Below are 17,203 nucleotides of genomic sequence, written 5' to 3' on the forward strand. Positions count from 1 at the left end.
AACGCTGAATAATGGTTGACAAGGGCAGCCGCCACGCCATCCCCCTCAAAACGATTACCATTTACATCACGAATGCACTGGATTTTGCTTCGATTATTCTTACACTTCACACTATTATGAAAGAACGCCGTATTGGAGTCCCCAGAACAAAGCCATTCCACCTTCGATTTTTGTTTCAAAAAGCATTCCTCATCATGCGCTGCAACCTAGAACTCCTGAAGCGTCTCTACCTCCTTTTTACGAATCTCCGCATCCATAGGGTTTGCATCCACCATTTTTTGAACTTCATCCAGCTTCTATCGCAGCTCCACAACTTTGGTATGTAAATTTCCTTGCTGGAAGAGGATCTTTCGAAGACCTGGTTTTAGGTTTTTCAACTTAGTAGTAACCGAGAACATAGTGTATCCCTCTATTCTTTTCGCCCATTCACCCTCCACACAATCTTTGAACTCAGGTTTAGAGGTGATAAAATTTGCAAACTTGAAAGGCTTTGGCCGATAGGATTTAGAAGTATTAGGAAACTTCAATATACACGGAGTATGATCAGATAAGCGATGCGGGTGATATATGACATAAGCATCAGGAATTACCTCCAAGCATTTAAGATTACACATAACCCGATCAATTTTCCTAAGTAAACCAACCCCTTCTTTTGGTTTCTGGTTCCAAGTGTAATGAAGACCATGCCCCTTTACATCAACCAGTTCCGTGGTTTGGACACATTCATAAAACTCCCTCATTCCAATAGAAAGACTAGACGTACCAAATAGAGAATCATCACCATGGAGGGCTGAATTAAAGTCGCCCATGACAAACCACGGGTTGTTCGTACACAGCAACTTGTGCCTACATAAATCCTCCCACAAACTCCTTCGCTCTTGATACTTGTTCTTCGCATACACAAACGAACAAAAAACACTCTTGTTATCAGCTTTGGACCAGACTTGAGCGTGGATAACCTGATCAGATTGAGACAATATCATAACGTCTACCAAATCGCTATTCCATCCTAGAATAATTCTGGTACCCCGTTTACATAACCCCCCGTTTGACGTCCAACTCCATTGCCTAAAAACATTTTTACAAAATCTAGCCAAATTAGCAACCTCCACATGGGATTCTAAGATAGCACAAACCGAAACTTTATTTTCCGAGAGCATAACACGAACCTCATTCTGTTTCAAGGGGCGGTTCAATCCCCTTATATTCCAAGTTAGAATACTATCCATTAAGACCATTGATACCGGGAGTGCTTGCCCCCTCAGCTTTCTCATACTGATTATCATTCGACATAAACTTCGATGTTTCCTTTGGTACCGTCTCCACCACCTCCTCATCAAACCCATTGTGATTCCCATTACCCTTGTTCCTATCTTTCCTCGCCCCCTTTTCATCATTCCACTCCTGACCATCTATCTTTGATAAAGCCTCAAACGAGTTCTGAGTTTTAACCTTTTCGTGTGCTGTCTTGTCGATAGTTGCCTCTTTCGTTCCAGACGTACTTGGATCCGACTTAGTAGGTTTTGGTTTATACACAGACTTTGCCTTTTGTTTCTTTTGCATCACCCCTATCCGAGCCGTCTTCCTCTTATCCGTAACAAACCCCTCATCATCCACAATCACTTGTTTTTCTTTTTTATTAGCTTCATTTTTAGCACACGTTTGTTCATTATGACCAAAAACGCAACACAAGGAGCACCTTTGCGGCTTCCACTCATACTCCACCTTCACAACCTCATTAAGATACCCCTCCTCCTCAAGCTTTGGAATAGCAACGACAATCTGATTTTTAAGTTCCTTATCCGCGTTTATTTCAATCAAAGCCCGAGCAAAACTAGTCCTGCCCCAGTTTTCCGAGCACATTTCAGCTGTGTAGCCATCAAGGCGTTTTGGTTCACCTAACTTGGATGCTAGTAAGCTTAATCCATCATCGGTGTAGACCGAAACAGGAACATTATGAAGTTTAACCCACACGGGAACAGACTTGATACCTTCCTTCTTGAGACTAATTGACGGGGACCAAACATTTAAGAACAACGGAACCTTCCTGATCAGCCATGGCCCTCCCTCCAGCACTTTAGTCATACCCTCCTTTGAATCAAATTTAAAGAAGAAGAACCCATCTGAATTCATCATAAGTTTAGCAAACCCAAACTTCGCCCAAACATTCTTAGCATAGTATTCGACAACAGGATATGGTAACCGGTTCCCCAAAAAATAACCATATAGAACATTCACAAATTTCTCTTGGACTTTACGAATTACCTCACGAGGAATTACAACATCAGCATCCGGATTTGTCTCTCCCGATTCCATCTTTCTGAAGTTTACTTCCCTTTTCCTTGTGTTCGTATTCTTCACTTTATCAGCATAAGACAGCATGGTTACACCCTTACCGGTATCCTCCTTCTTATTAAGATCAGCCGCAACCTTTGTTTCTTGGACTGGAACGGTCACCTTTTCCAGTTCATCAATGATGTTTATCATTTTCGGCTCGTTTTGGACCACACCCCGTCTCGGCAATAAAGGATTTCCATCGATTTTCAGCGACTTTGCATCAAAACTGTTACCCAACGAATGTAAACTGGATCGCATCTCTTGAAAGATCGACGGCTTCGCACTACTCGTGGACACGAAGATATCCCCATGCAACTTTTCAGTGAACGACTGAAACCCTAAATCCTCCAACCCCGAATCCCTATTCCTCTCCATGCACGACAAGACCAGCGCTTTCAACCAAATGACAAGAACATGCAGCCACAAAAGAAAACCCTAATCCTTTAAACCCTAGCGTTAATCTTCAACCCTTGACCGATTAATCCAGTGTTTTCGATCTAGCTAAATTAAACTCAGTTAACCGCAATCAAAAACAACTAGATTAATAAATCAGAATATCGAATTAAACACTAAGGCGGCGATTGAATACGAAAGAAAGAAAAACCCTAAAATCAAAGTTGGTCACAATTGCTAACTAGTTCGTTATGGATTCTTGAACGATCAAGCCTCCAATCACAGACTGTTATACAAAAGATTGCAACAAAAACTAGGGTTTCATGATGAACAGGAATCGCCAAAAGGAGAGAGGGATCAAGGAGAGTCAACAACTAACCATAAGATAGAGTTCTTGGTTAACACGAACAAGGTTATTCAGTAGCACAATTAACAGAGTCATCATGTTTAACGAGATCAACCTAGTTAACAAGGTAACAAGTTTTTCGCAGAACTAATACACTTAACATGGTTAACACTTAACACGGTTAACATATGAAACAGGAATAATAACTTATCAGTACTAGTTAACTAACAGAGTTAACAAACAATTAGAGTTCACAACTTAACAACTTATCAACGGTTTACATGTTTAACTACGTTACATACTTAACAGGATTACGTGCAGCTAACAGGGTTAACATCACATCAGACCAACAATCCCCCCCCCCTAAAACTCAGACATAGGGTCTCTCTCCCCCCCCCCCAAGAAACTCGGACAGGAGAGGGTGTCCTTCACAAACTCGGACTAGAGAGGGGGTGGGGTTAAAACTCGGACAGGTAAGTTAACAAAAAGTCGGACCATGGGGGTGGGGGTTAAAGCTCGGACAACCCCTCCCCTACATGCAAAACTCGGACCAATGGTCTTGGGGTTAAAAAGTCGGACATGGGTCTAGAGTTTAAAACTCGGACCATGTTTTACAAGACATAAGCTCGGACATCACAATCAAACAAAGTTCGGACTACATGTTATAAATAAAAGTCGGACCATTTACATCATCTAAAACTCGGACCTTAATGCCTCTCTAAAATTCGGACACTTGGTCTATCTTAAAACTCAGACAAATAATCAAACATACGAATGTTCCACTTCATTGAGATTGTATCAGTTACGTTTTAGTTTTCATACGATCGTGAAACCCTATTTAACATATATTCACAGTGCAGAAATCTTAATCAAACTCAACGATTTTGGCACATCATGTATCTAATCATCAGGCAATCTATTATACAACTAGTCAATCATCATAATTACAATAATCAGAATCAAATCAATAATCACAGAACCATCATATGTGAGCTAGGGTTTACAAGTATTACAAGAATCAAGAATTGATACAATCAAACAATCAATAAACGATTACCTTGAATTGATTCTAGTTAGAGTATGGAAATCAAGAGTGATGAATAGCTTGTGCCTAGGATGAAGATGATGATGCTTGCCAGGGAATCAGAGAATGAAAGTACGTGCTTTGTTTTGTGTAATGATTAGTGAAAAGGGATTAGGGTTAAGTATCTCTAGGATTTCACAACAATTTCACAGTTTCACCACCAAGTTCATATGTTTGACAGGTCTTTCATAATTAACACATAACCATGCTCAAATACAACGTTACAGTTTCACAGCAAACTAATTGTGCAAATAAACAACTAAACAAGCAATGAACGTGCAATAAATGCGAAATAGGAATCTTGGAAACTTGAGTTGTCACAACACGCGCGGAGCATGTCTTCAAGAGTACATATCGTTCTCTCAGTCTGTCCGTCGGTCTGAGGATGGAATGCGGTACTTAAGTTAAGCGTCGTACCGAGAGCCGCTTGAAACGTTTCCCACAATCGCGAAGTAAACCGAGCGTCACGGTCCGAAATGATGTCACGAGGCGTACCATGATTACAAATGATCTCATCGGTGTAGATTCGGGCTAGTCGTTCTACCTTGTAGTCTTCCCGTATTGGCAAAAAGTGCGCTGATTTGGTCAGACGATCAACTATAACCCAAATGCTGTCGTGACCTGATGGCGTGGGCGGGAGTTTGGTTATGAAATCCATAGCTATACTCTCCCACTTCCATATAGGGATTGGAGGTTGTTCGAGTAAGCCAGAAGGTCATTGGTGTTTAGCCTTAACTCTCGCACAAGTCAGGCAACTTCCAACATAGAGAGCAATATCCCGTTTCATACCCGGCCACTAGTACTTGTAGCGAAGGTCCTGGTACATTTTATCGGCATCGGGATGAATAGAATATCGGGATTTTTGGGCTTCGTTCATTATAATCTTTCGCAAATCGGTCCGCTTAGGGATCCAAATTCGGTCCAGATAATAGAAAATCCCATCTGCTTTGCTTACAAGCTGAGCTCCATCGTGATAGATCCTCTCCTTCTTCAAAGTGCGTTCATTAAAACAAGCATGCTGAGCTTCGCGGATGAGGGTTTCAAGATCGTGCTGGGCTTGGGTATTGCGAATACTGAGCAAATAACTCCGTCTGCTGAGCGCGTCGGCAACAACATTTGCGTTGCCTGGGTGATAACGAATCTCACAGTCGTAATCGTTGAGGAGTTCTATCCATCGGCGTTGACGCATGTTAAGTTCTTTCTGATTAAAGATGTGTTGTAAACTCCTGTGATCGGTGAAGATCATACACTTGGTACCATATAGGTAGTGTCACCAAATCTTCAATGCGAAAACAACTGCGCCTAGCTCGAGATCGTGGGTTGTATAGTTCTTCTCGTGGATTTTGAGTTGACGAGATGCGTAAGCTATAACCTTGTCCCGTTGCATGAGAACACAGCCAAGACCAAGGTTGGAAGCATCACAATAGACAATGAAATCGTTGTTTCCGTCTGGCAATGTGAGAACAGGAGCATTGCAAAGCATATGCTTGAGGGTTTGAAAAGCAGATTCTTGTTCAGTTCCGCAAACAAAAGACCTGTCTTTATGGGTAAGAGCGGTAAGCGGCACAGCGATCTTAGAGAATCCTTCGATAAATCGCCGATAATAGCCCGCTAGTCCGAGAAAATAACGAACTTCGGACGGGTTCTTAGGCGTAATCCAGCTCTTTACTGCTTCAATCTTCGCGGGATCGACATGAATACCTTGACTATTAAAGATGTGACCCAGAAACTGAACCTCCTCCAGCCAGAATTCGCACTTGGAGAACTTGGCATAGAGTTGATTCCCCTGGAGTAACTCGAGAACCAAACGTAGCTGTTGCGCGTGTTTGGTCTTCGACTTAGAATAGATCAAGACATCGTCGATGAACACGATGACGAAACGGTCTAGAAATGGCTTACATACGCGATTCATCAGATCCATAAAAACCTCGGGTGCGTTGGTTAGACCAAAAGGCATAACAACGAACTCATAGTGGCCGTAACGAGTGTGAAAGGCGGTTTTGGGTATGTCTTCCTCTTGTATGCGCAATTGATGATAGCCTGGACGTAAATCGATCTTTGAGAAACACTTGGCACCTTGTAGCTGATCAAACAAATCGCCGATTCGAGGTAGAGGATAACGGTTCTTGATGGTTAACTTATTCAACTCCCGATAGTCGATGCACATCCTGAACGACCCATCCTTCTTTTTAACGAAAAGGACTGGTGCGCCCCATGGAGAGGTGCTCGGGCGAATGAAGCCTTTTTCAAGAAACACTTGGAGTTGGTTTGAGAGTTCCCTCATTTCGGATGGAGCGAGTCGATAAGGGGCTTTGGCAACAGGGTTGGCTCCAGGAATAAGGTCGATACGAAAGTCGATATCACGACTTGGCGGTAGTCCAGGAAGATCATCAGGGAACACCTGAGGAAATTCATGAACCATTGGAACGTCCTTGACTTCAGCCTTCATTTTCTTTTCTTTCTCCACTACTACAATGTGGGCCAAGAAAGCTCGGTATTCCTTGCGGAGATACTTGCGAGCTTGGATGCATGACATGAGCTTGAGACCTTTCGAAGCTGTTTCACCGTAAACACACAATAAATCACCGTTCGCGAGCGAGAATCGAATTATCTTCTCAAAACACACAACTTCAGCATGGTTTTCGCGAAGAAAGTCCATGCCTACTATGATGTCGAAGCTTCCGAGTTGCATCGGAATAAGGTCGATAAGGGAGACATGATTGTTGAGCTCGAGAGTACAATCACGAAGAACAGAATTGACGGCAACAGTTCTTCCAGTAGCGACTTCAACTTCGAATGACGAGGGGAGATAAGAACGCTTACGACTAAGAAGCTTCTCGAATTCAAACGACACAAAGCTGTTATCGGCTCTAGTATCAAACAAACATGATGCATAAATACCATTCAAAAGGAACGTACCATTAACCACATTATTGTCAGCCTGAGCTTGACGAGCGTTGATGTTGAAGGTTCTGGCACGGGCTGCTTGCTGTTGCTACTGAGGCTGCTGCTGCTGCTGTTGTGGATCTTGTTTCACCACCCTGTTCGGGCACATGTTTGCAAGGTGGTTAGGGTCACCACATGCAAAGCAGACTCGAGCATTCACTGGGGTGCTTGAGCTGCAGGTTGGCCTTGAGGGGCTGGGAGCAGAGCTTGATGAGCGGCGGCTTGAACTGGGGCTTGACGGGGACCATAGCGACAGTTCGCAGTGAAATGACCGTAAAGGTTGCAGTGGGTGCAGAAACGACAGGCGATTCCCACCGAATGATGATATGAGCATGTCGGGCAGAGCGGGTGGGGACCTGTATAAGCACGCTTTGCTGGCGGTGCATTGGTAACCGGAGCTGGTTGGTGATGAGACTGCTGCTGAGCCAGTACGGCTTGCAGAGGAGCTGCAGTTATTGTGACAACACAGTTCTAGTTGCTGGAGCTGTTGTTGTTGTGCTTCTTCTTTCGGCGTGATGACTTGGATGGTTGAGCAGTGGAGTCGGTGGTCGGTGCAGTGGTGGCTTGATGCAGAGACGTGGATGGCTTATCCCAGAAACCAGCTTTTACCCGCTTGTCATTGATCTCGGCGGCAAGCAAGTAAGTCTCTTCAATTGATGTTGTCTTGGCGGCGTGAACAAAGTTGGCAACACAATCGGGTAGAGCTCGAATGTACTTCTTGATGGCCATGTCTGGCATCTTGACTTGATCGGGACAGATGATACTAAGCTGCTTGAAGCGAGCAGTTAAAGCAGCGTTGTCTCCATCCTTATGCTTGATGTTCCAAAACTCGTCCTCCAGCTTTTGGCGTTCATGGGGAGGGCAGAATTCGTCCATCATGATGGCCTTCAGCTCTTCCCAAGTCAGCTCATAAGCTGCATCATTCCCGCGTTTGTTTCGTTCGGCCGTCCACCAGTCTAGAGCTCGGGACTGGAAAACGCCGGTTGCCTTTAGGGTACGGAGATTTTCAGGACAGCGGCTTTGGCATAAAGTGACTTCAACTGAATCAAACCATTGAAACATGGCGGTAGGCCATCTTCTCCGGTAAGCTCTTTTGTTCCGCATGCTTTAAACTGTTTGAAGCTGAAAAAAGTCTTGTTAGCATCTTTAGGAGTTTCAGTTCGCGACTCCTCAGACGACTTGCTGACGTTTTCATACACCTCGCTTACAGCTTTTGCCACACTCTTTGCAATGATTGCAGCAAGACGCTTATCTCTCTTTTCTTGGCGAGTCAGTGGGGTTCGGTGTCCAGATGACGACATGGTCTGCAACAGACATCGTCGTATGTCTCAGACACAACAAACCGAATCTCACCTCACACGCCTACTACTTACTAAAGCTTAGAAACACGTCGAAACACACATTACATAAACAAATAGGCACATAACCACAGATTCACATAATCACAGAAGCACATAAGCATGTAGACACGTAGAGCACAGAAACACCAAAAACACAGAAGCACAAACATATTTAATCACATAGTTTTCCTATAAGCACATAGAGTATTCTGGCTCAGAAACACCGAAGCACATTCGCAGAGACAGTCATAATACAGAAACCTATTATTCAAAGCTCGCGTGTCGTTCGTATATATTGATCGCGTACAGCATATCGAATAGTATCGCATAATCATATAGCGTGTCGAGTATAGTGTAGCGTATATCATATCATAGTATCGTATAGGTTCGTAGCGATTTGTTGGCGTTTTGAGATAGTTTGGCAATGCGAGTCGTGTGTGTCGATTGAAGTGATAGCAAAATCGAATAATTCTCCAAAAATTTAAACACATAAACAGATATATTCACATAAAACACATAAAATCAACGAACGATCAGAGTAGGCAGTTGCGGGCTCAGAATCGAGACACATAAAATCGTGAAATGAATTGTTTGCCGCTAATAGACATTGACTACCCAAAGTGATTCAACTATTCACAATAGACTTGTCGTCACTTTTCAACTTTCGGGCTCGCGTTGCTGCCTCCATTCTTGGGCATTCAACACGTATTCCCTAGGTCATACTCATGAGTTCAGGTTGTTGGAGTCCGTCGAGGCTTTGGTGAGAAAAATAAAATCCGGAACAAGTTTTCAAGGTTAAGGTTTCACCACTAGCTTAGCAACTTCTTCCTTGTTTTAATAGAATTTGAGGAGATTATTCATCAAAATATGGATTTCACTCCTGATCTGGTATAATTCTCCTCGTTTGTTATTGAAAATAGTAAGGAAATCATTGATAAATTGATAAAATCGGCATAGATCAAGCAATTTAGTCGAGAGTTTGCGGTTTTCACACCTAATCCTGACTAAATCGCTTGATTCCATTTGAAAATTCGGGTGCAGTGATAGTGAAGAGTAATAGGATATAGCACATAAGCTTGGTCTGTTGGTCCCTAACTATAGTCTAGGTCTCTAAGACAGCGACCAGGACTAGGTCGTGTCTTGCCTAATTCCCTATAGTTATGGCTCTGATACCAATCTATCACACCCCGACCGATGGCGGAATCATCGGGGCATGGCACTGAGCGAAACAGATTGTCCAGAAGTTTCCACAACAACTATCATTACCATTTAGTTTAAATAATACGTCCCATACCGTATCCCAAATAGTAAAACAAATTGTTACAGATAACAACTAGTCAAATATTCTGTTCCAACAACTCAGATTTAAATGAATAATAAAATAGTTTGTTTGCTTCTAAAGACCCCTATTCTGTTGACTTCAGACAACTATTTGTTGGGGGGCTCTAGAGCTTTATTCTAGCCACGCTTCCCTAGCAAGTAAACACCTTAAACACCTGTCACATACGTTAAAATAAAGTCAATACATAGAATGTAAAGGTGAGCATTCAAGTTTGATAATAGCATAATAGAGTTCGAAATAGTTTACGCATAACCAGCATGTACACAGAGGAAAACGAAGCATGTTAATTATCGACATGGATCTATCAATACCAATGACTGCGGGTTGACTGTCCGAGACAGTTCGCAATACATGATTACCACCGTAATCCATGCAAGTAATTGTCCTTAACAACCCCCGTGTGAACGGGTGCTGAGTCCAAACTATAGTACTTCGTCGTTAAGGCATGTAGACAGCATTCCACGTGTAAACATAACAACAAGCATTCATTTAGTCACGTAATACATGCGAATCGGTTAGCGTTCAAATAATTGAGTAGTGTCATCGATTGTGATTTTTATAAGTAACATATGTAACACCCTAAAGTGCTGAAAGTAAAAAGGGTTCGAGTATACTCACAGCGATTGATTGATGGATTGAAGGGAGCGCTTGAGAGTAGGGTTAGCCTGAATAGTTCGATAGTATACCGATGAGTAACAAGTAAAATGGAAACAAGTGATGATGGGTCGAACAGCCTGGTCGATCGGACAGCAGGTTCGATCGAACGGGTTGTTCGTTCGGTTAGGTAGTCCGTTCGGACAGCCTGTTCGATCGGCCGGTAGGCTCGATCGGTTGGACTATTCGAGTGGATTGTTTCTTCCTTTGTGTAGGATGTGTTTGTGTATGATGGCTTGACCTTTTGAAGTTTTCGTTGTAGTATTTGAGAACACTCAAGTGTCCTTACCTTTCAGGTCGATCGATCGAACAGCCTGTTCGATCGGCCGGCTTAACCGATCGGTTAGGTGCTTCAGAATGGATCCTCAGTGGGATGTCACCTGATCGGACAGCATGTTCGATCGGGTGGCACTTCAATACATCGAACGAGTTGAAAATCGATTAAGTGTTGAATCATAGTATCTCATGATCCGAAGAGTAATGTTACCAAACAGTTGTTCGATTGGACATTACTTCGTTCAACACCATACTTCGCAAAATTGTCAAATTATGGGGCCATATGCTAGCCGATCGGCTGGCCTGGTCGATCGGCTGACATGTCCGATCGGCTGGGCTGTCCATTCGAACAGCCTGTCCGATCGGTCAGCATCCTGACCTGGTCGGCCTGTTCGTCTAACACATGGCTTTTCTGATTGTTTGACGTTATATTGAGGTATTTTGACAACGGGCTGAACCATAACACTTTCGTTCTTACTTGTTTCCCCTGATCGGACAGGAATCACCCAAGTCCGGCCGGTGAACGGTTCGGAACGGTAGTTTAACGTTTAAACTGAAATCGATGAACCTTGTAGATAGAATCCGAATCTTAAACCACACGACCATTAGAATGATTGGTGAGTTGGCTCAAGCTTCGTTTCTACTGGTTTGGAGGCATTGAGTGTAAAAGAGTTGAAAGAAAGTTGGAAATCCTTCTTTCAATCCTTCACGCCATGTAAATGTTGAGATCTATGATAGATCTTAGTTTATTTATGTGGAAATCGGCTAGATCCAAGTGATTCTTGCTGGATTGAGGCCAAAACATGATGTTCTTAAAGAACACCATGATGACATCATCCTAGAATGCTTAGATCTTGATGATTTCACGACTAGAAATCAAGATTTGAAAGACAGAAAGGTGTAGGAGTGTGTATTGATCAAGAAAGTACAAGATTTAGGATGAAAACTTACCAGAATCGGAAGAAATCTGAGAAAGGAGGAGGAGCACGAGCTGGTCGGTCAGAGAGTTTCCAAAAGTGGAAAGAATGACAATGACAGGCCAATTTATAGGCTCCAAAAGACGAAAGGGCTGGCCGATCGGCCAGGCATCCCGATCGGACAGTCCGTCCGATCGGCTGGGCTGTTCGATCGGCTGACAGCCTGATCGATCAACAGCCTGGTTCGAGTGTTCGGTGCGACGATTTCTGATATTTCGATTTCGATTGAAGACGATATGAGTACGATAGAGTTTCCTATTCAAATTACTTTTAGTCCCAACCACTATATCTAACATGTAATCATCTATATCTCGCGTAATCATTTCTCCAACAACTTGATTTCGATTGAGTTCGATTGAGTTTCGAGTTTCGATTCGATTGGTTCGATTGATCACCACACAAAACATAAAGTAAGCATGCACAGGTAACACATAAGGCACACACACACGTAATATAATACCAAATTCGCATAGTTCGAGTTTCGAGTTGATTGATGATTCGATTAGCTTGATTATTGATTGATTAACTTTATCGCATTGTTACTTCCTACTATTCACAGTCGTAAATTGTTTCGTGTTGATTAAACATTCGATTACCTCGATCCCTTGATTAACAACACTTACTCCACATAATACAAATAAAACATAAAATAGACTCATTACAGTCAAAGAAGTCAAAGTTGACTTGGACTTTAACTTTGACTTTGACATTCGAAAACACTGGGTGTTACACAAGGCATGGGATTCCCAAGGGTTGGGAATGGGTTAATAAACTAAAATGGAAACTACATATCCTCCTTGGGTAGGATATGTACGGCCATCCTCCTTGGGTAGGATGCCACTATAACTCCTGCGTATTCTCCTTGGGTAGAACTACGTACGTTCGTCCTCCTTGGGTAGGACAACAACCTTAACTTACTAGACAAAACTCTATCATGAAGTCCCTCCTCTTTATATCGACTTAATCGCCGAGGCCGATGGCGAGCGGGTCATTAGTTAATAGCGCTATTAGGTTTAACAAACCTCACACCGTGTCGTTCGAACGGGCGTGTACTAATGGACTATGGCAAACTGTCAGTGATGATAGACACTGATGTAGGGCACCACTTATATTTCGTTAGTAGTGGATATGGTATGGTCTAGTGGTTCACAGGGGAAGCCCCCCACTACTTATGGTTATGGTTTGGGAAACAGAAGAACTGATTAACTCGTGGTTTACGAAACAACATATGTTTTCAAAACGAACTGGTAAAACTGATCAACCAACTGTGAACTCGCTCAACTTTGTTGTTGACTCGTTGTTTCATGCCTTGCAGGTCCTTAGGTATTCATGGAGCTTGCACGGGAGGCGAAATCGTTGTTGGAACATGGACTGTTGAATCCATGTTAAACATTTACACTTTATAAACTTATTACATATGTTTGGGGTTTTTACATTTATGCTTCCGCTGAATATTTTAACTATGCGTTTGTTTTGAACACCTTTCATATTGTGTGGTTGAATTATATTTATTAATTAAGAGTTCAATATGATTGGTGGCTTGATCCTGGTCAGTCACGCCTCCCAAGCGGTGATACTCCGCATGTGGATTTTGGGGGTGTGACATCATCAATTAATACCTCTTCCTCAAAGATACCAGACACAACAGATATTAGACGAGGATTCTGAATAGATGATTCAGAAACATAAGATGGAACAATTGATCGTTCAGCAATTTCACTAACACCTTCAACACCCTTGCCTTTATACTTCATCTCAACATCAATTTCAGCTTGACGTCTAGCTCTAACCTCTTCAACTTCAATCTCTTCAAATCTCTGCTCAACAGACTTTCCAAGCATGTTTTCTAACACTTTATTCATCGTGTATATCTCGTGTTCTTTCATTGCTTTAGCAGCTTCCAACTCTTTGTTCTTTAACTCGAAGTACTTATTTTGCTTATCTCTGCGTGCTTTCTCTTCTTCCAACTCTGCAACTTTAACTTTCAGAATATCAATTTATGTTTGATCAGCTTCAACTTTCTTTAACAATGAAGAATTTTCAGCTTCCACAGACTTTACACGCTTTTCCAATTTCTTCTCACGAAAACAACTTTCTGTTTTCAACCAAAACTTCTTCCATTTTCTTCTCCAACTTCTTTACTTGTTTATCATTCGCAAAACCGAAATCACCAATGTCATCAAGTGGAATATTCCCTGGAATGTTTGGAAAATGTCTGAATCCAGAAGATCCAGGAGTTGTTTGGACATGTGGTTGTATGGATGGAGGCGTTTGAAAGATTTGCTGTGAAGTAACAACAGGTTGTTCATGTGGTGGTGAAAGATGTGGTGGTGATGGATGTAGCGGTGAAAATGTGGTGGAGGTGATGGTGGTGGTGTAGGTTGTTTTGGTGGTGATTGAGGTGGTGATGGTTCAGGTGGTGGTGATGGTGGTTGGCTAGATTTTGTTTTTGGTTTGCGTTTAGGCAACCTCACAATCAACTTTCTCTTTGCTGCTTGTGGAGACGTCACACGCTTTCTTGCACTAGCTTTCTTCCTTCCACCAGATGATGGAGGCGTTTGAGATTCAATAACCTGTTCAGGAGATGGTTTGTATAATTCATCATCCTTATCTTCTTTCCTCTTTCTCTTTAAACGTTTTTCTTTCTCAACTTCAGCTTGAATTCTTTTTGTACGTTCTGTTTCATCAATTTCTTCCTCAGACGAGCTTGATGAACTATCGTCACCTTCATTGCCACCAACTGCCTTCTCTGAATCTAATTCATAATCAATATCTTTCAAAAATTGGTCAGTCTCAGGAGAAACTAGATCTTGACCTTTTTCTGCTTCACCTTCATCTACAACTACATCTTCTTCTTCTGATTCATCAACAAGCATGGTTTCAACAACCTTCTTTTGGCGCTTTTTCTGTGGTTGAGAAGATGAACCCTCCTCTTTTTGAACTTTTGGAGTTGTTTTTCTGCTACTCTTCTTTTTCTCTTCCTTCAGAAACCACTCTTTCTTGTTTCTTTGAAGTTTTCAAGAATTTTCAACTCTGCTGCATATCCTGCTTCTTTCATCTCTTTCTCATTTCTCCAGTTCTGATGATCAATTGGATTTGGATCTTGATAATTTTTGTCTTTAATGTACCCAAAGAATTCAGCTTTTGTTGATGGCTCTGGATGGTTTGGGTGATATCTGGCCAATTGTTTCAAAGACTCATTATCCATGGAGTAAAATTCCAACAGATCATTCTTTACATCTTTCTCCAAATCAGGATAAGCATTGTCTAAGATCATCTGAATAAATCGTGGATAAATCCAAGTTTTGCTTTTCGATGTAATATTCTCTGCCATGTAGTGAAACACAATTTTTGAAAAGTTATACTTCTTATTCAACATGAGAGCTATCACCATGTTCATTTGATAATCCCTCATCACATCGTAACCTCCCTTCCTGTGACTTAGAGCATGCAGCACTGAATGTATCAGAAACTTGTAAGGCTTGGAAAAACACACTTTCAAGTAGTTAGCCTTGTTCAGTGGTCCTCTATAACCCATCCTTAACATGCAGCCTTTTACCATCTTCTCTGGGAACTTTGTCGGGGAGTTTTCATCGTCCGGAAATTCTATCACCTCACGTATAAGCTGTTCAGTAATGATGATTGGTTTGTCTTTGCCATTCAAGCTCACAATTGAATTTATCGTCTTGTGTTCTTCATCATATGTTGCATTTTCCCAAAAAACGTTCAATGTGTGATCTGAAACCAGATGTTGATTAGTCAAAGCTTTCTGTATTGGCAACCTTTCCATAAACTCAAGAATACTTGTGAATTCTGCCATCTTCGGTATCTCCTTATCATAAACACAACAAATGTTGTGTAGTGGATCAAATAGCACATTCGACACCTGAAAAATACAACATACAATCAATTTCAACACTTTGAAAATTTTTTCAAACCAAACAACATTCAAACGAAATTTCACTTCATGCGAAAATACACACAAGCGAAATTACATTTCATGCGAAATGACTTGGTTCAAACGAATTACATATACAAACGGAATAACATTTTCAAACGAAATCACAGTTCAAACTGAATAACATTTTCAAACTTGGTTCAAACGAAATTACTTATTGAAACGAAATCATCATTTGAAACGGAATACCTATTTCGGTTAAATTCCACTTTGATTTCGTTTGAAACTGACAATATCAACAATAATGATTTTTCATGAACTGATGATCAAATTGATTATCTAGGTTTGTTATTTAGTGAATTCCGAGCACCATGGTATGATTTTTATTCATTTTCGATCACAAAAACATCCTAGATCTAAGTCTGAAATCTCAGATATACCGACTTCAAGCGGAATCAAGTTATTCAGTTCAAATTGACACCCTAAACAAGATCTATAACATAATCCGAGTCCATAGGTGTGTTAATCGGTCATTTTTACCCACAATCAAACCCTAGATCTACGTCCGAACATCTGTTCATCGCCGACATATTAAATCAGTACAAATCAGGGTCAAATTAACAAATTTTCTCACCTTTTCCAAGATTATAGTTGAGTAAACCAACTAAAATCAAAATACAATCAACAAATCGGCAAGAACTTGGCTTAAAATCGAAGATGATGGAGTTTCGTTTGAAATCGCCTTGGCAGGGACTTTGAAACGAAATATCAGAAATGACTCGTTCAAACGAAATCCCTCCCCTATTTATAGACAGCCTGATTTCGTGCGAAATAGGCTTTGGAACCTTTTTCAAACGAAATCACATTCCAGCGAAATCATGTTTTCAAGCAGAATTACATTTTCAAACGTAATAGCTATTTCGTGCGAAATAGCTATTTCGTTTGAAATTGTACTATTTCAAACTTTCAAACGAAATCAGGTGTAATTTCGTACCAAATCAACACAACACCTGTTTTCGTGCGAAATAGCCAAACGGAATGATCTTTTCAAACGAAATCAGTAATTTCGTGCGAAATTACCTCAACTTTTCAAGCGAAATCAAGGTTCGTTCAAACGAAATTAACTGTTTGGCCCATTTTTGTCACTTTTAGTTCGAATTTTGATCGGATTCTCTCAAGGGTTTGTTAAAACTGTATTTTACACACAATATCAAAAGATCAGTCCATTTTGTCTATGAATTTGTCCAGAAATCCAAAAATGAGTAGAAAAAGGCACTGATTCAAGTGTATTGACTCATCACTGGCTTTGATACCACTTGTAGGATCGTTTTTGCAACCTAATGAGTCGTTCAGAATCAATACACAACTGTTTGAGAGGCGAAAACAAACAAACAACCTAGAATCAGTGAAAGAAATGAGTAGAAACAGAGTATATCACTTAAAACAAGCTTCTCATTGATAATTGACTTGAATACACGGTGGAAATCTGACAGCACTTCGTTACACTTCACCTAATTTCGTACCAAATGAGAAGCATGACCTACCTATATATAGGCCACTAATTTCGCACGAAATAGCCATTTGCTATTTTGTACGAAATTACACAACTT

The 17,203-nt window shown here is 41.3% G+C and overlaps 2 protein-coding genes across 2 annotated transcripts; both read right to left on the bottom strand.

The window, feature by feature from the left end:
* Positions 1-296: 296 nt before the first annotated feature.
* On the bottom strand, positions 297-983 carry LOC110931913. The gene has a single exon (XM_022175283.1). It carries the CDS (start codon positions 981-983, stop codon positions 297-299), a length of 687 nt encoding a protein of 228 aa, XP_022030975.1.
* A 1,797-nt stretch (positions 984-2,780) lies between these two features.
* Positions 2,781-14,571, bottom strand: LOC110931912 (rRNA biogenesis protein RRP36-like). The gene is made up of 3 exons (XM_022175282.1): positions 13,980-14,571; positions 13,315-13,664; positions 2,781-2,834 (listed from the first exon to the last, which is right to left on the bottom strand). The coding sequence occupies exons 1-3, from the start codon at positions 14,569-14,571 to the stop codon at positions 2,781-2,783; spliced, it is 996 nt and encodes a 331-aa protein (XP_022030974.1).
* Positions 14,572-17,203: the final 2,632 nt, after the last annotated feature.

This window comes from Helianthus annuus, chromosome 3 (genome assembly GCF_002127325.2).
Source record: "Helianthus annuus cultivar XRQ/B chromosome 3, HanXRQr2.0-SUNRISE, whole genome shotgun sequence".
In the NCBI taxonomy this organism is placed as follows: Eukaryota; Viridiplantae; Streptophyta; class Magnoliopsida; order Asterales; family Asteraceae; genus Helianthus; species Helianthus annuus.